The sequence below is a fragment of the Camarhynchus parvulus genome, chromosome 3 (assembly GCF_901933205.1).
Source record: "Camarhynchus parvulus chromosome 3, STF_HiC, whole genome shotgun sequence".
Taxonomy (NCBI): domain Eukaryota; kingdom Metazoa; phylum Chordata; class Aves; order Passeriformes; family Thraupidae; genus Camarhynchus; species Camarhynchus parvulus.
In genome coordinates, this window is record NC_044573.1 from 48,677,105 (window position 1) to 48,702,807 (window position 25,703).

General features: G+C 42.3%; 1 protein-coding gene across 2 annotated transcripts in view; it reads left to right on the forward strand.

Moving 5' to 3' along the window:
* The window catches only part of PDE7B (phosphodiesterase 7B), a 170,744-nt gene that overhangs the window by 82,412 nt on the left and 62,629 nt on the right, over positions 1-25,703 (forward strand). The window contains exon 1 of one of the 2 annotated variants that reach the window (XM_030945698.1): positions 6,674-7,011. The exons of the other annotated variant lie outside the window; for it this stretch is intronic. Coding sequence (XP_030801558.1) covers positions 6,774-7,011 — 238 coding nt within the window. The 5' untranslated portion in view covers positions 6,674-6,773. Of the gene's footprint in view, positions 1-6,673; positions 7,012-25,703 lie in introns of those variants that run through there. 2 annotated transcript variants of the gene reach the window in all.

Consider the following 25,703-nt stretch of genomic DNA (forward strand, 5'->3'; position numbering starts at 1 on the left):
CTGCCATCAAATACCTTACAAGTTAACAAAGTTAAGAAACATGTATTAATTTTATTTAACATAGTGCTTCTTTTCCTAGTCAAATATTAATCTCTATTTTAAGAGTGAAAAGGAAAAACAAAGTTATCAGATCTTGTGATATCTGATTTACAAAAGAGGGAGCGAGTACCATTATTCATCTGTCTTTATTCTTATATTTCCATTCCATTTATTCTTATGGTATTAAGCTTTCTTTGACAAAAAAATTAAACTAGATATCACTTAATGCAGATTTCTTAGCTGCTCACTTTTATAACTTCACAAGACAGAAAAAGACAAAATCATAGCTACAAGTCTTTTCTGAATATCCTAAGGGGCAAGGACACCAGAGGCCATGCAGCCACCTATGCCATCTCATTAAGGTAAGAGGTGACAGAAGAAACATTTCAAATGTGGCACATCTCTCATATTTCAACTGCTGCAGTAATTTTTAGATACATAGGTCCCAACAGAGAAAATATCTATGCACATGCTCAGCTTTAAAGATGGCAGCAATCCCTTTGAATTCATTGAGACCATACAGTTACTTACTATTAGTTATGTATTTAAGGGATAGGTGTCTCTCACATGGTTAGTTCCTTTTTCTACTCAGCTTTTTTTTCATGTATTCCCTAAAGGGAATCCTGTGGGATGCAGAGGTTATTCTTTTCATAGGGTTGTTTCATAAAGATGATTACTAGCATGTCCACTGCCCCAAATAACAGGTTATTATTTCCCACCCACCTAATTTATACCAACATTTTCAAGCTGATGCAGTGTTCTTAATCTCCCACTCCATTAGCCTAGTCCATCATTAAGCATCTGTTCCAGTGATCACTCTGTAAACTCAGGCAATGGGTTTTCTTAAAATCCCTTAACTTTGCCTTGGATCAGGTAAATTTTGTTTGTGTGTAAGAATTAAGGGAAGAAATAAACTAACAGAGTCAATCAGATACATTTTGCAACACAAGTAAATATCCTGCTGGCAATTCCCTTTCAGTTTATCATTATTATTTTCTTATTATGGTTTATTAAGATGAGATGAGTCTATTCTCTGTTATTTTCTATTTCCTTTAAAGCCATATAGAATTTTGGTGTTTACTGTGGGAAATTTGAATCATCAGATTCAGTATGCTGAACTTTTAATTTTCCCGAGCAAGCAAAGGAAATATTACACCACCTCGCTGTTTCCAATTAGTTATGGACTCCTGTTTATTCCTGTACTGGAAGCATTTTTGCTTAGTTAGTAGTACAAATTGTTAATCCTAAAAATTTATTTTCTCATTTGCACTAAAAAGGAAAAAGGCATTTTCTCCTTGCCCTACAGAACTCAAGAAATCCTTATTCTTCCATTTCCAGAACCTTTTTCCAAGGAATCTGATTAACTGATGAAAACAACCAACAGTTTATGAACCCACAGAACACTACTGCCTGTCTTCTACATTTCCCAGTAGGTGAGGCTCTCAAGGTGTGATGCTGTGCAAAGCTCAGGCAATATGAGCTAATTAATTAATTAATTGTACCATTCTCTTAGCAATTCAGCTCACTGCTCTTGACAGTGAGTTGGTACCAGGCAAAAATAATCTATTGCACACCTTAAGTATGCACCAAAGAAAAGTTAGTGAATTGTTGAGAATTTGTAGTAAAAATACTAAAATAATTTCATGGTTGGGAAAAATGTTTTGAGATAAAATTTAGAGAATTTGATATGTCCACTTTAGAGCAAAGACACAGAAACTGTCCTCAAATAAATATAAATTTTTTTCATATTTAATTAAATAATTGCAATGATAGCAATAAATAAGAGTTATTGTTCTTACTAGAAAGAATGGCATTAAAAATAATAGACATCTGGAATGAGACAAATGTGGGGCAAAGAATAAGAAAATTATAATATGATTTTTAAAGTGATGAAAGAAACCTTCCAGGAGGTTATTAGAAAAAATTCCGCACAACTGCTCCTGCTTATGTTTCTTCTGTCATATTCTCCAACTTTCTTAGGCACTCTGTTCCCTTGTCCCTTTTAAAAGTTACTCACTTGCATTCTTGTTTTCTCTGTTGCTCTGATTGTGCTGCCCTAAAAATGAGCAGGTTTTTTTTTTTACTTTCTGTGTAGGGACTGTGGCCCAGCGCTTGCAATCTCCTCTTCTACATTAAATTCACCCTGAAACCTCCTAAAACTTGATTCTGGTGATGGTGTCATCTCCTGGCTCTGACCCTAGGCAATGGCCTCACCTATGGTCTCTCTGCATGACTCCATGATTCCTGAGACAAAGGCATACTTTTCATAAGCAACTACTGATTTAAGATGATTGCACTAGTAAGTGCTGTCTAAAGACATGTTTTACACTTTCTAAAAATCAGTATTTGATAGTCTTTGAAACTGGTCTCTACATTTGGACTAATGTTTCTGAATCGCTTAAAAATTGAGAGCATTTTTCAAAAAATTTTAAATAATATACTGCAGAAGCAGACTATATAAAATCTTTTTAGGTATCTGTTTGGAAATGCAAGTTCTGACACAATGCAGTGGTGTGGGTTAGCTGAAAGAATAGGCAAAGTTTCCAAAAGTAATGACTTTGCCACGCCAATAATTTATGAGCCATTTTTTAAAACATCAGCTATCAGATGGAAGGGGGAGGAATAATAGAATATAACTTCTGCTTTACAATGGCCTGTTAATACAGAAAGGCAGAGGCGCCTGTGCTCCAAGGAAGCTGTCAGCAGAGCTGCAGGCTGGAGGTCCCAGTATCACTCACAGTACTGGCAAGGAGGAGACTGCTGCTTGGGAATGAAGCTTGAGGAGGGAAGCAAAAGGAAAAGGCCATGGGGAGCTAGAAGAGGAGAATCAAGGATCTTTCTTCACCATTCTTTTTTTACAGCTTTTGTGTGTCTGGACTGATTTGTTGTGGGAGAGCTGCTGGAGACAGTATATTTGGCACAAGACAGGGTAGCTCAAAGCCAAAAGGATGGTGCTATTGCCAGTTTAAACTATGGCTTTTCTTTTTTACTTTTTTTTTCTTCCCCCCTCCCTCCTTTTTCTTTGAAGGAGGGAAAAGAAAAAAGGGGAAGAAAGGGATTTGCAATGAAAACCAGAGCAGTGGGTTAACAAGAACCCTGCAGGCTTCAGTAGACTGGAAAGATACACGAGGCACTTCCTCTACCATCTGGCATGCAATTCTGCTGCTGCTGCTCTTAGTACATAACTTTGGAGTGAATAAGCAAACAAGGAACACTTTTTTTAAGAGACACCAACTATGAAACACCGGCTATTAATCTGTCAGCTTACTGTCTTCACTTTTCTCCCACTACAGTATTCCTTTCCTCAAGTCTTTTCCAATTCTCATGTCTACCTGCAGAAATATGCACTGCCTTGTCATGGTTTCAGATGACTCCATTTGCCTTTTTTTGGCATTGCTTCTCAGAATGAATGAGGGACAGAGCTAATGCATTTATATTTCTCTTGTAATCACTTAAGCTTCTTTAACTCGGAGTCAGAGAGAAATGCACTTGATAGAAATAAAGCAATCCATCTCTGCTGAACTACTTCTTTCAAATATGGCTAAAGTGTGAATGCAAAAGAGAACTCTTAGGTGAGCCAAGCTTGCTGAAGGACTGTTTAAAATGCAATTACAAATGGCTGGGTACATTGCTGTGTAGGAGTATGCATGATGTTGAGGTCACATCTTCAAGCTGGGTAAATCATCACAGCACAGCTGAAGTCAGAGAAACAGACAACTTGCAAAATCTGAGCATTTTGTCAATTAGAAATCTCTGAGAGTGATGCTACAGATGATTTTTGGTGCTAGAACTCCTCATATTCCAATACAGATCTCCCAGGCTTTCCTCTGAGCTGTATGCGGCTGCATTCTTATAATGAAAAAGACCCAAAAAAAAGTCAGTTACAGAAAAATCTTGGATGTATTCAAGATAGTAATCACTGAATTGGAGTGCAACTGTGAAGCATAAGTTTATTAAGAATAAGATTAATTAATTTACAGACATACCCATAAATACCAAGGAACGATTTGAATATTTTTTTTCATTCACAACTACTGATCCTTAAACTGGCCAGAAATCAGAAGGAAAAACAAAACCAAAAGCTCCAGGCTATCTAAAGCAGTTGTTTTCATTTGACAGTAATTTTACGAGAGAAAAAGTACATACATTTAGTTAGGCTTATTACACAGCTTCTTGAAATACTGATACTACAACAACAGATGAATTTCAGGGTTTTTTTTTACTCCTTTGCACCTGTAGAACTGTAAGTGAAAACAAATACAGCAATTAATCCTGATCCTATGCTTAAGACAGGTACCTACCCAAGTGACCCAACTACAAATGATACAAAACCTTTCATAGTTTTAAGGATACAAAAAGGTAGTGTAGATTCTGAAATATCAGTAGATTTTTATTGTTGCTCTCAAGAGGGCTGGTGGCTAAGTTCTGTTGACCACCTAAATATTCAGATATTCATCTAAAAATTAGTCTGGACATCTGTGAATACATTGCCTTCCACAGTGTCTGGTATCTTTTATCATAGAATCATTACGGTTGGGAAAGATATCCATTGACCATTGAGGGCAACCTTTGGCAGTACATCACCCTGCAGCTAAACCACAGCACTAAGTGCTGCCTTCATTTATTTCTTGGTCACTTTTTGCATTCAGTGAAGCTGGAAATGGCACAAGGATAGCCTTTCTTTCAGAGTGCGCTGGCACTTCTGCTCTTTGCCTCAGTGGGAACCACAAAGCACAGAGGTAAAGAAAGAGGAAAAACAATAGCTGAAAAAAAGTTACTGCAGCTCCTTGTTGTACAAAACTAAAATTAAATAGTTGGGTGTAAGGTTTAAACTACTAAGTAGGCAAAGAGTCTTCAAAGTCTTCCGGACTTCAGTTGCATAGTTTATCCCTCTTTGATAGGAACAGTGCTTTAAAGAGTAATTGCATGAGACACACCAATATAAAACACCTAAAATATCACAATAAGCCATATGAAAACAAAACAAATAAAATTTGCCTTTCTAGAAAATTATAATCACAGATTGTATGAATGTTGTCAGTTCTTGTGCTACTGTACTGCACATCATCTATTTCTTTGTTCTTAACTCCTTTGTTCAATGAGTCAGGATATCCTGATACAAAAGACTGAAAAATATCAGCACAACAACAACAATACTACACTACTTTGGAATTGCTTCATAATTTTCAAGGCAAAGCTACCAAGTGTAGAGGGCCAATACAATGGCACTACAGTCTGCAATGAAAACTTTAGCAAACCATTACAGTTGTCAGTTTGAGGTTGGAACATCAATATAGGCAAGGCAGAGATCCTGTAACAGGGGAAACAGCATGATGTTAGTATGAGGAGGAGAGGCGTGCACTCTGTTTTCTACATGTAAGGGTGTTAAGTTTCAGTCCATTCTCTCGGCTTCTCTTCCTGTGGGAAGGAAGATCCTACTTGTTTGACGGTTTATTTTTCCATCTGGGGAGAAGGCAGAACATTGAATGCAACCCAGAGAAGACAAACGCATTAACTATGCATGCGAGGAAATGTTATAATGCCCAGTAAAATCCGACTAAATAAGTCTTCTGCAGTTTTACTGAAAACGAAGTGCTGGTGCAAAAGCTCAACCTCCACCCCTCCGCTGTACGCTCCGCAAACTAAGGGACAGACCAGTACCACGAGCAGGCTAAAAGGGCTATCTTGTATAAAGGCAACATAAATGTTGTGAAAATCGCATGGCCCGTCCGGGATCCCCGAGAAGGGCCGGGTGCTACTACAGGGTCTGGCCAAAGGCAGCCCACAAGTCCGGGGAAGCCCTCGCTGACAGCTGCGCAGCCCCAGCACGCCACCTCTGCTGCTGCATGAGCCAGAGCACTCCCCCGGGCGGCTTTGCCTTGTTTTTAAAGATTAGCGATGAATAATTGCCTCCTCGCCGTAGTCTGGGAGCGACCGCTGCCACCAGGCACTGTCCTAAAGTGAACTCGTTCAGGTGGAGCTTTACAGCCGCAGGGATTGCGGCCGCGGGGCAGACCCGAACACGCTCCCCCAAACCCGTCCTTTCAGCAACTCCTTCCTCTGCGACCCCTCAAGTGCCGGCCCCTCCGCTGCCTCTCTGGGTGCCCGCTCGGGCTGGCGCCCGGGAGCGGGGCAGGCGGGGGCAGCGCAGCGCACTCGTGCTCCGCTCCCGGCCCTCGCCGCGTCCCGTGAATCACCGCCCATCCTCCCGCCGAAGGGCAGCCGAGGTGACGGCGGGGTTTGATTAAAAGGCCAAAACCCCCACCGGCTCCGCAGCCAGCGGGGCGAGGAGGAAGGCGGGGCGGCGGGGGCTCCCCCATGGCATCACGGCAGGGATAAAGTCAAAGTGTTTCCGCCGCGGCGCTTAGCGGGGTGAGAGCTGCGGCTCTGCCGGCGCGGCCCCGCTGCCCCGAGTGCCGCCCGCAGCAGCGGCCCGAGCCCCCCGCCCCCGGGTCCCGGCGCCGCGCCGCGCCGGCATGAGCGGCGGCCCCGCGCCTGCCCGGCAGCCGCTTCGCCCCGAGCTGCAGGCGCCTGGCGGCGGGCTGAGGGCGCGCGGCGGCGGGAGCCGAGAGCGTCCGCCGGAGCCCGGCGCTCCTTCCTTCCGCGGGGCCGGGCGCGCCCCTGGCGAGGGGCGGCGGTGGGCACCCGGGCGCCCTCGCCCCGCTCTGGATGCCCATCGCGGCTGCTCGGGCCGGGGGGTGGCTGCCGCTCCCCGGCGGGGGGCCCGGGCCAGGATGCCGGTGCTGGAGCGCTTCTTCCCCGCGGCAGAGCCGGGCAGGCGGAGGAGGACGGGGGACGAGCCGATGCCCTTTCCCATGGGCAGCCTGCCCGGTTATCAGCAGGGGACCCTGGCCTGGGACTTGCCCGAGATGATCAAGATGGTAAAGCTCGTTTGGAAATCCAAGGGGGAGCTCCGCGGGGCGAAGCACAGAGGCGTTTTGGAGAGCGAGGATGCCCTGGGCGGTTCGGCAGGTAGGTTTTCCCCGCGTTGCTGCTCGGGGAAGCCGCGGGGCAAACGCGGCTGGGGGTGGCGGGGAGCCTCGGCCGGAGCCGGACCGTCCCGTCGTGGGGCAGAGCCGCCGGGGCCGCGGAGCTGCCGGACGGAGCGCGGCCGGGCTGAGGAACAGCCCGTGCTTGGGGCAGCTCTGTGCCGCCGCCGGGACTCGCGCACCGGAGTTTGTGCCGCGCTGGAGCCACGTCAGTTTGCCGATGGCGCTCCCCCGGTCCGGTCTGTTGCGTGGCTTTCATACGCGGGGTGATAAAAGCTCGGCTGAAAACCTGAGCGAGTAGCTCCGCTGCTCTAAGGCTGACCTCCGCCGCGGCGGCCGGGCTCAGTGCGGGCGCGGAGAGCTCTCCCGGCCCGCGGTCGGAGCTCCGCAGCCGCGGCCCCGCGGTCAAGATGACGGAGAAGGGACGCCCCGGGGCCGCCGGGCAGCCCGGCCGCTGCAGGAGCTTTCCCGGCTGTGTTGGCCGCGCACTCCCGAGCGCATGGCCTCTCCTCTCCCACCGCCGAACCTCTCCCCGATCTTTGCGCGCGCTGGGCTCCCTTCACAGGACCGGCCCGCGCTTCCCTGGTGCAAAGCTGAGCGACTCCCTTACGGCTTGGATTTTCATAGCCACCGCTATTAAAAACTTGAGAAACGCTGCCCTATACCACTACTTTCTCTTTAAACGTGGTATATTACTGGGTAAAGAGTACGTGCCTTTTCCTTAACTGTATAAATCTCGTCTGTCAGTTTTTTTCCGATCTCACTAACATATGGCATGTCATCACGTGCTTTACTGAGGTCCAGGTTAGACCTGCAGCATTTTCATTAGGTAGAGATGAGTTGACAGGTTAGTAGGGTGCTTCTGATTAGTTGATTCTGCATCTTAACCTGTGCTCCGCACTGCTTATGGTTCGAAACCTCTTGCCTTCTGTTAAAGTCAGGGTCATAGGCCTATGGTAGTCTCAGTACCAGTTGATAATTTTTTATCCTCCTGTAATTGCACTGCTGTGATTTAATAGACTTTATGAAACTGTGTCACTTGTTTCTTCAGAACTCTGGATTATCTCATCTCTGCGGCTTGGTCACTAAATTCTTCTGATGCATTCAGTTCTTCAACCATTGTGCCTTCACCTTCCTTTGGTGTACCTGTTATTGAGACATATAATTGACAGTACTTTGTACCAGAATAATTTAATTTCTTAGGCAGAATCACCTCTTTGTAGATATTTTGAAGCGCTTGTTTTGTGCATGTACGTATATATTCTCCATAATTGTATACATAAACTTGAATATTAAATAGTTATCAGTCTATCACTTTTGAGTGCCTGCTAAGGTTGGCAGGTTGGTCATTGTATGTCTGTTATTTAAAATGTGTGTAGTTTAATGAAAGAATGCTTGGTCCACTTCCATTTTGAGAAAGGGGAGATAGGTTTTGGGCTCTGAGGAAGATGTACAATCTGTCACCCTACTTTTGGGGAATCACTCCAGTTTAAAAGAATAAGTAAGAGTGAGTGGATAATGAAAGAGGAGGTCATATTGCTCTTTAAGACTTGGAGCAAATCAGCTGGGAATGTACTGTAGCCGGCTAGGGAGATTGAGGCTTGTGTGGTGAATGCTGAGTGTTCAGATGGACCCTAATTAAGCAACTCAAGAAATGCCGCATTGCTTACACTGTATGTATGAGTAATGGTGGTTTTTCAGTGTGCTTGTGTTGTATCTGGTGAAATTACTTTCATTAGGTAACAAATGAGATTCACCTTCAGATTCCTGGAGGCAACTAAAAATGAGCGTGAATGTACAGAGACAGATTAGTCCACTAGCAGGATGTGAGTAACTTGCATTTACTCAAATGGCCATTACTTGTATCCTGTGGAGGGGACAGTCCTCTTCATGGTGCCAGATCTATTTCATAAGCTCAGCTGACTTGCAGCAGTACAAATCCAGGCAGAAGATGACTCTTAACTCTCAACACTTCAAATACGAATCATCAGACGGTTTGAGGGAACCAGACCTGGGTTGCTGGTTTTTCCTCCTCAGCAACAGTCATCCTAGTAGTTTTCCCTCTTGTGGTTTCATTTTAGTCACTTTAAGTACATTGGAGTATGTGGGAAAACCAGTAAATGCTGAAATCTAGTATACTTAAATAAGTGCAGAGTCAAAGAATGCAGAAATGGGAGGAAGAGATAATCATTTGGAAGGCTCAGTAGTTTGAGGTACTCAGCTTCATGTTTGTGTGATGTTTTTCACATGTTTGATTCCTGGAAAAAAAAACAGAACAAAACTTCATAACTCATATCTTATAAAAAAGCCAGTACTTAGTCAGGAATCAGATTTTCTTCAGGTGGAGTTAAAGCAAATAACTTCTGCTTGAGGTACTGCTAGCTAGGCAAATAAAGGTTGATTGTTCAGTAGTAGAATTCACAGCACTTTCCACATCAAGGGCTTTTTCATTTGAATTTGTAAGTATTCATGTGATAACTCATGTTCTGTTATCACATCCTTATGAAACTACTTTGCTTACAGTAGAAGAGGAAATAGATATGAATTCTGGAAGGAAACAGTCAGGATTTCTGGCTTGCTTGATCATGTTAATACAGATTTAGCTAAGCAAATTTCTTTGCCTTGTCCGAGTGATTGGACTGGGCTTTGGACTGGATGGCTAGAAAAGTCACAACCCTCTTTACCACAGATAGTGTGAAGGAGGGAGAGCTATATCTGCACATGATGTCAGTTTTGTGGATGGCAATGTCTTGGGGACCCATTTAGCTGTAATTTATACCATATTCCCCATTCCTGAGGTAGGAGTAGAGAGCAAAACGATCTATGTGTCTTGGGCTCTCATATGTAAGAGCTATATCTGGGTCTTTCACCTTGTCCAGTACTGAGAATAAGCTACTTAATCTCCCTGCAAAAAAAAGCGTTTGCAATACATCATGCAGCATGTAGTTGGCATGAATGAAGAACTCGGATCTCAGTGACTGCCTGCCTCAGGTTTCTAATGATGATTTATTTTCACTTCCAAAGCAGTAAAACTCACATCTTGAGTCTTCTCTTGTTGCACTACTTGTTAATGTTAGTATCAATTAAGACTACAGACCTTTCTCCTGCTCCTGGCCTGCTGTTGCTTAGTAACTCTTCCCCCCCCCCATTTCAATCCCTGACCAAATCAGCACAAAACTGAGATTTGTTGGAGACTCTCTCCGACTGTGACAGGAGCCATTTCTGTGGGAAATGGGTATAATTCGATGTCATTCCATACTGTGTTTCAAATAGATTATTTGCAAGCCAGTGCCTTTTACTTGAATGAAATAACAGCATGTGTTGATATTATTACAACTGAATTATTCAAATAATTCTGATCTGCAACTGTGTTGATCTCTAGGAGAGAACTGTGTTCTGTCTATGACCCCATCTTTCTTATCACCCTCTCCTAGAGTTAAGCAGTAACTTTGCCTATCAAACAAACCTGATCGGGGAACAGGTACAGGTTTGTCTCCAAGTCTTCGTTAGGAGCATTAGCAACCTCTTAAGCTTACAGTGATCATCCCAGATAACTCCAGAGAGACTTTCTGTACCGAGTCTTGCACATGTGCAAACATGCATGACTTTGAGAGAAGGTGCTACTAAGAATTATCGAGGTCTGTTAAGACACCGTGGGTTTTTTGAAATAACTCTGAATGTTTTTTTCCACTTACCTCTTTCTGTTGGTGGATGTTTTCTCAGAAATGTAGGTTCTGATTCATGCGCGTATCATGCTTGTTGTTAACTGGTGAGTCCCTTTGCCATGAGTAGAAAAACAAGCAAGTACCACTCCTATTACAATTGGGAAAATCTCCACCAGTTACTGGTGTGTCTCTTTACTTCTCCTCTTTAGTCCACTTTAGTCTCCTTTACAGTCCAGTAGTCTATTCAAACTTCTTGCTTGTTCTTTCAAACCTTAGAGCTGAGCAATCTTGTGAGGTACCTGTTGAAGAGGTCAGAGTCAAATCATGTGTGTTTCCTCCGTGATTGCTTGAAGGTCTTCCTTAGTTATTCACAAGACTCCCAAAGACTTAGTTCTTCCATAGTATCCCAGGAAATATGCCTTCTACTTAATTTTTCTTTTGTATTTAACAATTTTTATCATGCTGTGTAATAGTTTTGCTGTGCATGTTAAAATAAACTTCCCCTTCCTATCAGTGCTTATAGAATCACAATGTGATTTGGGTTGGAAGAGGCCTTTAAAGACCTTCTAGTTTCAACCCCCTGGCCATGGGCAGGGACACCTTCCACTAGATCAGGTTGCTTAAAGTTCCATCCCACCGGGCCTTGAAGACTTCTAGGAATTGGCATCCACAACTCCTCTGAACAACCTGTTTGCGTGCATGTTTAGTTGTGACACCTTGAAACTCATGCTTGTGTTTGTAGTTCCACTGCAGTAACTAATAATCATAAAATCTTAAAATTTAAATCTGTGAATTACTGAGAACCAAATGGGGGTTTGGCTAACAGCTTAAAAGCTCATAGTTTTGGGTATTTGGTGCTGAGCATGTAGGTGCCACAAGTGTAGATCCTAGTTATAAATAAAATGTGGGAGGTATCAAATGGCATTGTCTTAGCATCTGACCAGTCTCCTGTGTTATTGTTTGGATTGAAATCAGCTTTGTTTATGTCCTGCTGACAGATGCACAGCAGGTAGGAGGGCATATTGCTATATATTTCTCAGGTTAGGTTTTCTTTTCTTCTTTTTTTCCCCCCAAGTTTTATGTTGAGACTTGTTAGATTCACTACACTTAGAAGGACAAAGAATGTGAATTTGATATGATCAAGACTACCTGTGGCAACTTTGATTGCTCACTGACTGTTGTGTTGAAAGTCCTGGCCCTGGGAACAAGAAATATGCTATTCTATATTTGGTGAAGAGCTGGTTAAATCAGTGGAACTGTGTGTGATGGTCTCATTAAGAATGGTGAAATTAAACAGTGTACAGTACCACTTCTGTAGTGTGTGTATGTAGACCAAGAGAAAAAACTCAGACCACATCTATGGGTAATGCTGTTCAAACACAACTCTTCAGTTTAGTGGCTGAACGTAAGTTACTAATACATAAGATTTGGGGCTTTTTTTTTTTTCAAAAAGACTATACTAATTAGAGAAATGGCTCCCAAGATTAAAAGAAATAATTTTGAGATATTAAATCATGGTCACCATTCAAATTCTGGTCCTTGTTTGATACCTACCTCTTTACTTTGAAGTACTTTTAAAATGTAGTGTAGAATGAGAAGTTGAACTGATAGTAGAAGTCTTTCATTTTGAACATGTCAAAATGAGCTTATGTGAGTGTCAATTGAAGTTGTGTTTATTTTGGGAGTGAAAATTTTCTGCTAAGCTACTGTGCTTAACCACCGTCTCATGCTTCATTCTTATGTGAATTTTCTGGTGTGGATTTGTTGGGATTTTGGGATATTCAGAGTTAAGTTGGAAGTGACCTCTAACATGACGAAGTTCAACCACTGCCACGTCCACCAAAGTAGGAGCTAGATCAGGGGTAAACAGTAGAGAAGGAATAATGTGAAAATCTCACTGAATTCTAAACGGTCTTTCAGTTCAACCTGGCTGGCACATTTTTTGTTTGGATTATTGTGAATGTTGGAAAACAAAATTTATTTGCAGAAATATTTGGAGAAGCTCTCTGAGCAGCTGTTCAGCTATGTACAGCCACAAAAGAGAGAAAAAGATTACAATATTATAGAGCTAAGACTTCAGCATAAAGTTAGGAGATAAAGCAGAATTGCTCGGGTTGGATGTTGGCCAGCATGAAGAAGGGAATGGGCTGATGTGCTAGAAAATTGACTGAGGTTTATTGGTCTGTCAGCTCAGAGACAAATGAGCAGTCTGCTGAAAACTGTAAATACAAATAGAGCAAATTCCAGTGAGCTGTGTAATGGTGGCCAGATCTGTTGCTTTCAGCGAAGCTGTTCTAAATATTAGGAGCCAAAGATGTGGCTTTACATGTAAAAATATTGTTTCTAAAGGAAAAGCTAAAAAAGCTACTACACTATAATTCAAACAGAGCTGGGGGAGGGGTGTTGAATGCTTGTTTCCTTCATTATAGTTAAAGCTGATAGTTTTATCTTTGGTAAATTGTCTCTAAAGTTCTCTGTACTTTGTGAAGACTTAAACTGATAAGGAACTATAGAAAGGGGTAGTGGTATTAGCCATGCCTGCCTAGTGGTGGTGGTTTTCTGTACTGCTTAAATGTTGTGAGAGAAATGTTTAAAATGCATTTTGGGAGACTCGATACTTCCAACTTCCTGTGGGAGGCATTCCAGCTTCCAAAGGAGGAAGCACATTGTATGCAACATGTTTGCTGTTTCAGCGCTTCTTCATAACAAACTTTGTTTGTGATCTGTCATACTTAAAAGAGTTTGCTTGGAGACGTGCATCCCAGACAGCTTTCTGTAGTCCTGATTTAGGAAGTGTGAATTTGGCTTTCCATCCAGGCAACAAAGAAAAAGGGTGTCCATGTCACCATTTTCTCCACTATGACCTATTCACACCCTCTCCTCAGAGCTCTGTTTTCAGAATACGCTAAACCATGTTACTTAAGATAATAGCTCACGTGCTGCCCCACCACTGCCACATTTCCAGGGGGCATCATTACAAATGGGCAAACTTGACTGAACTAGAGTTGTCCTGCAGGAACTCCCTGGTGTCACCTTCTTTGAAAAAAGTCAATTGACCTCTGGCTGATTCTTCACAGCAAATATGCATTTGGTTCTGGCCATAATTGTATAAAGCTTTCTAGTTCTCCTGTCTTCCTTTTGTCTGGACTAAAAAGCGAAGCACTCTTGAGATATCCAGCTTAAAATATGCCTTGACATTTGTTAATAACTTTTTGTAAGTCATCCTAACTTTTTTCAAAAAGAGCATACAGCCTACTAAATTATGGGATAAATTACATTAGGTTAAGTACTTAACTGACCCATGGTGTAGACTTGCAAGACAAAAATGTCTTCGCTCTTCATTTTTTTCTTCAGCTTGCAACATGCAATTTCTTCTGTCACTGTTATGGCTAACAAACAAACAAACTCTGCATGAGAGAAAGAATAAATCCTTCATGCTCACCTCCTGGATAAGGCATTCTTTTGGCTCCTCTCTGGACTGCCAGCTGTGGTTTTCCCTGAAAAAGTTGAATGTAGTATGGTCTAAGGTGTGTACAAAGAGAGAGGTCCAACACAACAAGGATTCAGTAGGCTCAAGAGTATTGCTGTCAGTAATACTGTCACCCTTATTACAGTACCAATAGAGAGGCAAACCCCTTCCATTACTCTTTGAACAGAATATTCTGAAGTTCAGGTATCCTTCAGATTTCCCTCAGAAAAGAAAACTTTGCCATTTACTTTTGTTAGTTTATTTATAATCTCTGGGGATGCAACACTTTGGGAGTGCTCCCCAGTCCCAGGAACTGAGGATCTGTTTGAAATTGCAGTGAAGCCAGCGACAGTCTTTCCCTGGACATGGATGGGCTTTGTTCTGAACCAGGATGTTCAGTGTTACTTTTAGGTAAAACCCTATGGAAGGTGTACTCTTGAGTGTCTCTTTATACACACAAGCCCATTTGGAGAAATTGCTGTAAACTTCCCCAGCCCTGATCCTTTCTGAAGGGGAAGTGTGCAAAACTCCGCTTCCTGTGGGTGCCTATGAAATCCTTTCATCTGTAGCCAGCTCTGGCTTGTGTGGAGGTAATGTCTTTCAAATACTGCTATCTCAGTGTTCTCCTGATATCCCTGACCTAAGGTAAGGACAAAGCATTAACTCAAAGGCCTACTTAAAAGATGCTCTGTGCAGGTGCAGTTGGAAATGAAGCATTATCCTGGAGGGTTTTCGGAACGCACTGTGCTGTGGCAGGCATTGCTTCTTTCCTGCTGCTTAAGCACTGCCTTGAGATTGAATGCTTTGTTTTCAGCTGCTGGAATTACAGATCAGACAGAAGAATACTTCTAAACTAAGTACTACACAATAGTGTTTGAACACTGCTTTTGAAAGTTAAATCATAAAGTAGGTTCATCAAGTAGAAGGAATTAGTTTTAAGCTTGCTGGAACTATGTTCCACAAGAGTCAAAAACTAGTGTCTACACAGATGTGCCAGGCAAATATTCAATTAAAAATCATACATACAGAATAATTGGAAAATGCAGGTGCAGAACATTTCTTAAGCCATCAAAATTTTGACAGGTGCTGCAAACACCTTCAATATTTAGTCCATTATCCTGTTTTTAATATCTGTTGGCTAAGTTTTTCCTTGTTCAATAAGAAGTGCTTCTGTGAGCGGGCTTTCCATTAGTTAAGGTTATCAGCAGCAAGTCCTCAGGGATTTATCTCTGCATGTTATCTGGGTTGTCAGGAGACTGTGTTCACTGGAACACCCAGGTGCTTATCCAAATAGCTGTGTTCCAAACTTCGCTTATCCAAACATCTTCCAAACAGTTCATGTGTGCAAAACTTAAACTGGAAATCTTGTAATTACAGGCTTTCATGGAAGATTTCTTATTTCCTGCTTCCAGCCTGGGTGGATATACTGCAGCAACATCTGCCTTCACAGTAATTGGGCAATTGCATTTCTAATTCCAAGTGGAACTGAGAGAATAAAGGGGTGAGAGAGACTGGGCTTCTGTGAAATGCCAGAAAAAATGACTTGTTCCAGCTTGGGCTCTGCATGCAAGTTTGTCTCATTAAAAGAAGTGGGGAGAAGAAAAGAATTCTGCACTCCCTGCTTGCAGATTATTTTAGTGATACAGATTATGTTCAGGCACACTAGCAGCAAGAAACAGAAAACCACATGCAAGAGATTCTCAACTTTATAGGTGCTGCACAGCTATTGCACTTGCTTTCTGTTCTTCTTGGAAGCACTAGTGAACATGCATTTCATGTTCTCATTTGGGAATTAAAGCTAGCTGAATAAATTAGTACTGGCAATATCTCAGAACTGAACTCAGTTCTGTGTGTGTACGTCGGTGTGTTGCTTTCCACGACCACTGGAAAAGAGACTGAGGAAAGAATTTACTGCACAGCTGAGAGCTACCACCCTAAAATGGCAGAGGTGCAAGGCTTTTAGGTGAGACACTGTCAGCATACACTTCCAAGCAAGGTCAGTGTGAACACCCTGCTTAGAGTCAGCAAACTGAGAGCTCTCAAGGAAGCTGAGCAGCGAGGAGCAGAGCGCACTTAGAGGAAACAAGCAGTGGGTAGGAGTTGGAGGGAGAAATGGTAATTTCCTCAGTGCTGTTTAGTTCATTAACATGGCCCATGTTTAATCCCAAATTCCCTCCTTGTCAGTCATGAATAAGGCAGCAGTCACTGCTATGTATAAGTGCTGGCACAGCTTTTTCCCCATCTTCTTTCTGTCAAGTTGTCCTGCCCTCTCATTGGAAACCATAATTGCTGATGTGGATAGGGGCATGGTGACACAGATGAGATGGGCTTGGTGCGGTCCTGCATTGACTCTTAGAGATGTTTTTTTTAAGGAGCATATTGTGAAATATGGTTTATCCATTTTTCTAGCTTCATGCATCTCATCCAAAGTGATGAAAATGTCAAGGATAGCAACTCAAGTTACAGCATCATGGGGGCTCATGCTGAAGACGTGCTGCAGGCAAGAGCATAAAGGAGCCACTACAGGACTACAGTAGTTCAGTTTAATGAGTAATCAGAAGGTTTCAATATGATATCTTCTCTTTTTTCCTGAGTCCTAGTTAACTTACCCATTGTAAAAGTGAAAGGGATAGTAGGACTTGTGAGGCGAGTGCAGATAACATACTGCAGGCAAGGTGAAGTGCAATAAGTAATTCGTAACTTAAGATGCAATTTAAGTAACTTAAGGTGTAATAAGTAGCTTAACACAGAAGTGTGCTTGAAGACCCTATTTTCCTGGGGGAGAGTTAATAAGACTCAGAAGCATGGGTTTTTCCTGTCAGAACTGGACTGGAATGTGTTCACTGAGTGGTCTGCATGGCTTACCTGTTAGAAATGTATGATCCTTGTCAAGATTTCATAAGTGATCATAAGTAGAAACTGATCAGATAGATAGAATGCTCAGATCTTCACTAATAACTAGATCTGAAGTTCTTCTTCAAGACAGAAGCCTAACTTAAGTGTCAAGGAAGCTACCTGATTTGTGCCAAATAAATGCTTAAGCTACCTACCAGAATACTCTTCTGGTTTTTGGAGTTAAAAGATGCAATCTGTAAAATGGGATCATCTACCAAAATCACATAGCTGTTAAATCATAATTACATTAAAGAGATGGAATTCAGAATAAAGTTATAACCCCTAACCAGGCAGACTCAGCAAGCCTATTTAATTTCCCTGTGGAATAGTAATAGAATAGATCTTCCCTTCCCCCGTTTCCAGCCGTGCACATCATTAAGTACCTACTAAGTAGCTGGCAAAACAGAGTAAAAGTTAAACTAACTTTGCTAATAGTGAGCTGGAATTCTCATAATGAAAATGCAAGGTACCTTATTTAAATATTGGCCCCTTGACAAAATCTGCACCACAAGCCTCACAAGACTGTCACTAATCTTTCTGTAGGTGTCCTGTAGCCAAAAATGTGCTGATGTCTGGCTTTGCACAGACTGGAGACCTGGGAGATTATATGTTTTGAATAGGATCAAATGACTAGAAGGGGAAAGCACTCTATACTTAGCTGCCTTGTCATACAGACAGAAAAACGTTTTGCATGTGACCTTGTTAACAAGCATGAGTTAAGAGCAACACTATGAATTAGAGGCAGAACTACTGAAGGTTAGATCATCATTGAGAATCTGTGTTTTTCTGGTCATCTGCTTAATTTTTTTTCCCCTGTTCTCCTATTTAGATTTCAATTTTCATGCTGACTCTATGTCACATGGAGAGATGAGGGAGAAAAATCGCCAAGGCAGTTCTCCATTTTAGAAAAGCAGAGGGAACAGTTCAATACAGGATTTTTTTTCACCATCACTGTCAATTTCTCTTAATAGTCATTTGTTCTCCCTTCATACTGCAAAGTCTGTCCTAGTGTACTCCTCAGCTGCCATGCCTTTGAGCATCTTACCAAATTATTATGACCAGACTGACTACCTCACTGCAAATTAATTCTCTTCTGTTGCAATTGCATCTCTGTCTTCAACTTAACTGGTTCCCACACCTGCAGTAGTAATTGCCTCTTCCCTATTTTAGACAGTCTTTGAAACCTTCCCCTCCTGTAACCTCCACCTTTGTGCACAGTACCTTTTCACTCATGATTCTTTCAACAGAAAATTGGCATCCTCTGTCCCTCACACTCCCTCTTCCTCCTTGTTATATGGGCAGAATTTTATTTACTGCTCCGTTTCTGTCACAAAGGATAGTACATGGTACATAAGGCTGTGTCCTGTTGGAGTCTGCAGACAGTTGATGTCCCCTACAAATACAGCTTGCTATGGCACTGTAAGAATGGCTTGTGAAATGCCTCATAAATATCTGTTCCCTGGCTCAAGTCAATAGAACTCCTCTTTTTCCCAGATAGCACCCCACACCTTATTTTAATCAGGGTAGCTGAAGCTACTGGGACAACTGTCACGGTGCAAAGGCAGGCATGCTACTAACCAGCAACTGTTTAAATTATGTGTCTCAGCCAGGAGGTATATATTCAGTATCCTGCAGGAGCTTCTCTTTTACCTTTGTCCAGAAGGAGAAAGTAGATACTGAAATTTAATTTTCTATGAAAACCTCATTGTGCACTGGGTCACAAACATTGCAATAACCAAAACCCTATGGATCGTAGGAGTCAGCAGCTTTCCCAAGTGAACTGGTAAGATGCTGCCAGTAGAAACTTGTTTAGCTTTAGTAGTGTTGCTCAAAATTCTGCTCCTGTTCCCAAACCCATCTCTTTATCAAGAGAAGAGCCTCAGCCTCTTCTGAGTGAGCACAAACAGGGCATGCAGCAGCAAAACTTTTTATCTGTCCCAAATTTTTCTTATAGTTAAGAGTCTGATAAAGACCATCAGAGCCACACACAGGGGCAGAAGTGGAAGGACAAGAGATTAAATAAAATAAAGCAGCATGATAGTAAAAAGAAAAGCATGTAAAAATACAAATGCCAGACAGATGGCTTGAGTGGAGAGCACAACTAATCCATGGGATATCAGAGCAGTTGGATGACTGTTTTAAAATCTCTTTAAAGAGGGAAACCGGTAATTGAACTGTATTGGACAAGGATAGAGCAAAAATAAGCTGCACTGAAATGAGGAAAGAACAACTTCTTAGACATCCCTTATGTAGTGCTACATTGCATTACAAATTATAAAATGATTTGGGTTGGAAGGGACCTCAGAGATCATGTAGTTCCAACCATGCCACCAGGGCAGGGACACCTTCCACTAGACCAGGTTTCTCGAAGCCCCATCCAACCTGGCCTTGAACATTTCCAGGAATGGGGCATCCACAGCTTCTCTGAGCAACCGGTTCCAATGTCTCACCGCCCTCACAGTTAAGAATTTCATTTTTACATCTAATCTAAACCTGCCCTCTTTCAGTTTGAAACCATTTCCCCTTGTTCTGTCACTTCATGCCCTTGTAAAAAGTCCCTTTCCAGGTCTCCTGTAGGCCCCCTTTAGGTGCCAGAAGGTGCTGTAAGGTCTGCAAGACCCCCCCAGCTCTCTCAGCCTATGTTCATAGGAGTGGTGCTTTAGCCCTGTGAACATCTCCATCTCCTTCCTCTGGACTTGCTTCAACAGATCCACGTCCTTCTTATGTTGTGTGCCCCAGAGATGGATGCAGCATTTCAGATGAGGAAGCACCTCCCTTGACCTGCTGGCCAAGCTGCTTTTGACGCAGCCCATGACATGGTTGACCACTTTGGCTGTGAGCTTACACAGCTCATTCATGTCAAGTTTCTCAACCCACCAGCACGTCCAAGTCCTTCTCACAAGGGCTGCTCTCAATCCTTTCTCTGCTCAGCCTTTACTTGTGCTTGGGATTGCCCCTATCCAGGTGCAGGACCTTGCCCTTGGTCTTGTTGAACTTCAGGAGTTTGCACAGGTCCACCTCTCACGCCTTTTAAGGTCCCTCTGGATGGCATCCCTTCCTTCCAGCATACAGAACACACCATAGTGCTTGGTGCTTGGTGTTGTTGGCAGACTTGCTGATGGTACGTTCAATCCTACTGTCCATGTTGCTGACGAAAGTGTGAGATAGTGCTGGTTGCTAAGCCAGCCCCTGAGGAATGCCATTTGTCACTTGAACATTGAGCTATTGACTGCAGCTCTTGAGTGTGACCATCCTGCCAGTTCTTTATCCACTGCATAGTCCATCTGTCAAATCCATGTTTGGAGACAGGAGTATTGTGTGTGACACCATCGACTGCTTTGCACAAGTCCAGGTAGGTGATGTCAGTAGCTCTTCCCTTATCCACCAACACATTAATTCCATTGTAGAAGGCCACCAATTTGTCAGGCATAATTTGTCCTTACTGGAGCTGTTGTTTGCTGTCACCAATCTCCTCCTTATTTTCCATGTGAGCATTCAGTGTAGGTTGCAGGAGGATCTGCTCCATGACTTTGCTGGTCACAGAAGTGAGGCTGACCAGCCTGAGCCTGACCAACCTACTGACATGTAGTTCCCAATATCTTCCTTGTATCCCTTTTATAAAAATGGGGATTTTGCTTCCCCTTTTCCAGTTGGTGGGAACTTTACTGAATGCCACAGCTACTCAAATATGATGGAGTGTGGCTTAACTGCTTCATTTGTCAGTTCCCAAAATATCTAAGTAGCCTGTGAGTGCTATATAAATCAAAAACTTGTTTGAAAGTAAGGGTGTGTATCACCTCCGCTTCAGGCTGTCATCCTTGAGGATGAAATAAGAAAATACTTTCTTTAAAGCTTGGTACGTGTGCTAATGGAAGGTGGCCTGTGAACAGGAGGCACCAATTCACAAAGTAGGTGGCATGCAGTTCCGTGTGGGGACAGGAGTACTCACTCTTTGAAGGGGAAAGGAAGATGAAACAATTAAAACTGTTTTCTCTGTTACTTCTCTCCCTTTGTTATCAAACTTAAAATCAGCAAACAGATGTTACAATGGAACCATGGAAGATCTGGGAAAATACTTATTTTTTCCATCTCTATTTACAAGATGTTTCTGCAAATAAAGAAACATTGGGGAAATAATGAAAAAAACCCAACCCCAAAAGGAGCTGCCCGTCAGCTCCCATTGCTTCGTGTAGTGTATCTCCCTACTTGCTTTGGGTGGAAAACCACCTGAACACTTGACCAGCAGTAAGTCAAGCTGGTGGAGCCACATTGTGGTTTTCCCCAGACACTAGTGGCAGGCTCTGAAAGTGCAGCCTGCAGACTGTTACCAACGGAGATGGCCTTCAAAGAGCTCAGTCTCCACTGCTTGAAAAGGAGGGGTGGGAGGAGGATGGGTGACCACGGTGTTAGCTTTTCTGTATGAGTCTCTTATAAGATGCAGAGTGGAGGAAGGAACTGACTTTCTTCTATTTCCTTTTTAGCTACTGAAGGCATGAACCAATTTACAGGAAAGCTTCCAGCCTTTTTTTTTTTTTTTGGTGGGGGGGAGGTGTGCAGAACAAAGACTTTGTGTGTAACTTAATGCTTTCTAAGGGAAGTCAGCTAGCATTTAGAGCTCTTCAATGCTGCAGTGCAACAGATGAGAAATGAGCTTGGGGTGTCAGCCTCAAAATACACATGGAAACCACGTTAGGAAGCGTGACTGTGCTCAGTGTCACAGGTGATCTGTGCATTGGATCACTGGTGGTCTGGTGGTGCATTCTTGCTGTGTGGCACCGGGTTGTGTTTCCTGGGCTGCAGGGGAGAGTGGGGATGGGGAGCAGAGCTTATCTCTGGCTCAGGCAGCTCAGCACATCAAGAGTATGGGTGTACAGAGCTAAGCAGGGCCACAGGTGGGGAATCCAAAGAAACTGATTTTCTTCCATGCAGATGCAGCAGAGTTAAGCAACTTCAGGCAGGAGAGGTTTTCAGCTGCTGTGGCACCTTTCCAGGAGTTAATAAGAGCTTGAAATAGAGCCCAAGCCCTAAATGCACTTTATTTAGGCTCAGAGTGGTAGGTTTTCTTACTGCTGTAATTAAACAGGTAAAAGCATATAAATTTGTCTTTGAGTTTCTAGCTTTGAAACTGCATGGACTTGGAGAGTTTTCATGTTATTTGACAGGTAAGGTGAGAATCAAACCCTTGGCCTTCTGGATCTGCATTGCCATCAGTGCTGACCACTGGCAGAGAGACTTATGCTTGCTAGTGAGGTGAAAACTGTTTGTATCATAGGTTCCTACAGAGTTGACCTTTAAAAGCCGCCCACAACATGTGGGTATAGAGGAATGATAACTCTGGAAACCACCCACAAGTTCATTAGTCAGGTTATTTAACATATTTAATGTGTCCTGCACTGAGGGAGGCTAGGGGTGTTTGCATGCTCCTCTAACATATCAGAACTAGGAGGATGATTCCTTCAGCAGCAGGGCAGTTGCTTTGATAAACCAATGCACACTTTGAGTTATAAATTACACTTTGAGTACCATCACATAGCCTGCCTTGTGCTTGAAGGCTGGTGACTGCCTGGAAGACTTCAGGTTGCTGTTGAAAGTAATGGCCTGTTAGCAAGACCAGCTACCAAAGTGGCTGTTCTAACAGAACAGATTGGGCCCCATGTTTTGTGACTGACTCAGCCCTTCCCAATTTGCCAGAGTGAACCAAAAGGGAAAGATTTTGGCTGGCTGACCCCATTTTGTCAGCTTGAGGCTCAGTAAAACATAGAGTAAAGCCAAGGTTGTAAGAATCACTCAGCTGAAGCTCAGATCCTTCCTCTGAAACTTTTAATTTACTGGTTTATGGCTTTCATATTTTTAAATACGTATTTTCCTTTTGTGGATTTTAAAACAAGGAAGAGTAAAATGGCAGTTGGTCAGCAAAACTGACTTCTCTGGGAAACTAAAACAAACATCGATTTTGTTGTTCTATTGAACGACTTAAATGGTACTCAGCCCCAGAAGTTCAGAAATATGTCCAATTCAACCACTGAATATTTATTTATACAATGTATTGACAGCTGATCTGTAATTTATAATGTTTCTAGATATGCACAATATTTTATGCCTTCAGGAAAAAAATATCACAGTTTAAGATACTCATCTTGTAATGATAATTAAAATCTTTCAAGAGTAACTTTAACAAAACCTTGCCCCTTCTGTTTTTTTGTCCACTGAGGCCCACTCTGCCCCACTTCGTGCTAGCAGAGAATGAGAGAGAGGAGCTGCTGAGCCTGCCGGGGCCTCTTGGAGTTTCATGAGGAGTTGAGGCATGATTAGAAACTGGAAAAAGGAGACCAGAAACTTTTATGTGTCAGTGAGAAAGGATGAGAGTTTTAGAAACAGTTTGTGTAGAATGTGAGCCAAGAAGAAAAAAGATTTAAACTTTTCAAGATCTTGCTTCTGTTCCCAGGCATGATAGAAATTAAGAACTAATTGAGCAATAAAACGTGCTTATTGCAGCTGGCTAGGGTAGGATCACTTGTAAAAGATTGCTAACAATAGGATAAGGGTTTTTTCCTCTGCAGGGAAGAGAAATTAAAGGGTAAGAAATAGTTGGTATAATATAGTCCTCAGTGTTTGAAATGCACATATGCATGTCCTTACCTTCCTTCTGACTTTGGAGTTCATAAAATCTTTGCACGGTTCTGGTGAGGAAGGGAGGAATAAAACCTCAGCCCTGTTAATGAGCAGCCACTTCAATGTCACTTGTGTCTGTCGGTGCTGCTTTGGGTGTTTTAAATCTGTGGGGTCTTGTTTCCAAAGTGCAGGTAAGCCGTGTCACACAGCACATTCTGCTCACTGGAAGTCTCAGTGTAGCCCAGGAGTGCTCCCAGAATAAACTGTGTACCCCATCTTTTAGTGTTCTTACTGTTGTAAACCCCAGTCCTGAAGGTTACCCTATCAAGCAGCCTAAGTATTTGTGTCCTGTTATGCTGTACAGTGTAGGTAAAAAACCCCCACAGTTATTAGGTCCTGTAACAAATCTAAATAAACAAATGTAATCAACGGATGTCTTTGGAACTGCTCTCAAATAATGAATACAATTTGTAGGACTAACCACTTTGCTCAGCAGTGAGTAGTTGTAGAACTGGATTTTAAGGAAAGACTGAAGGAAACCAAATTGCTGAGGTACCAGAAATACCCTGCTCTGTTCCTGTAAGAGAACATAAAGCAAGAGCAACTAATAAAAAAAAAAGTTTTATTAACTGTTGGAAGAATTATTTCTATTAGCATTTCCCAGTAAAGTTGGGGCGACTTAATTCCCAAACTTTCTTTCAAAAAAGGCATTTTTTCAGGCTGTTGGAGGTTGGCCACTAAATGTGTCTGTAACACATTAGGCCCTGTTTCTCAAAACACCTTGTGGACTGCTAATTGGAGTTTGCATAATACCGCAAAATTGCAGACATTCCTTTGAAATAAGCAGGAATGAAAACTTCTTTTCTGGGGTAAAAGAGAAAGGAATTTTTTATTTTTAACAAAAAGGCTTAACAGAAATCCTTTATAGGAATATGTTGTTGTTGTTGTTGTTGTTGTTGTTGTTATTATTATCATTATTATTATTATTTGCTTTTTTTTCCCTGAAGAAAGTAGTTTGAGGAAAAGTTTCCGAACAGTTTTGAATTACAAAAGTTCAAGGAGAGCCTTGTACATACAGTACTACTGTTCAAGCCAAGAGGTAAACAATTATGAAATGCCTTTGAAATGCAAGGCTGGTAATGCCAAGGTTATGTATTTTGTCATTGAACACAACAGTAAGTTGTTAGGAGCAGGAGTGAGTGATATTTATTACTTATGCACAGATGTGCAAATGAAAAACATGAAATTTAATATCTCAGGGTTCAAATTCTTAGTGGTAACACTCTTGTTTTAAATCTGATATAGCCTATAGGAACCAGTCAGGATCAAAAAGGAAAAAAAAAATGTCTTTAGAGAAAATATATTTGCTTGGTCAAAATTCAGACTTACTCTGCACTTTGGCTGATAAGTACATGTGCATTTCAGGCCCATCTATCCTGCAGATTTGGAGCTGTCCTGCGTTTGGGTCTGAAGATGGTTTTAGGGTAGAATAGGATCAAACCAGGGCTGACACTGAAAATTGTTAGGCTGCATTCTATTTTTCTCTAATTGTCAGATCACTCTGAGCTGTCAGTCCTTTTCACAGCTTTGAATTTTCAGAATAACAGTCCAAGCGAGCTGATTTTGCTTCATAAGTGTCTAACAACTCACTGTGACTGGACACGGGTAGCAATTCTTCATGAAGGGAAGGCTGGAAAAAGCCAGTTTCAGAGCATTGTGAAAAGTGTGACTGGGTGCATGAGACAAATCCTAACCAATTAACTCTTATTTCTGCCTGAAATTCTGGAAGGGTAGATATAACATCTCATCATGCTCTGCATGACATACCCTGTAATAAATTTAGTGCAATACAACAATACCCAGCATGAAAGCATGAACATTCTATTTCCAAATCTGTTTCACCTCGCTGCATGATTCTTGTGTTTAATGAAATAACAGCAAAACGGAAGCTTTTAGGCAAGCAGATGGATGTTGATAGAGTTGGAAACTTACACTGTATTTATCAACAAGAACAGTCTCTTATGGTCAGAATCT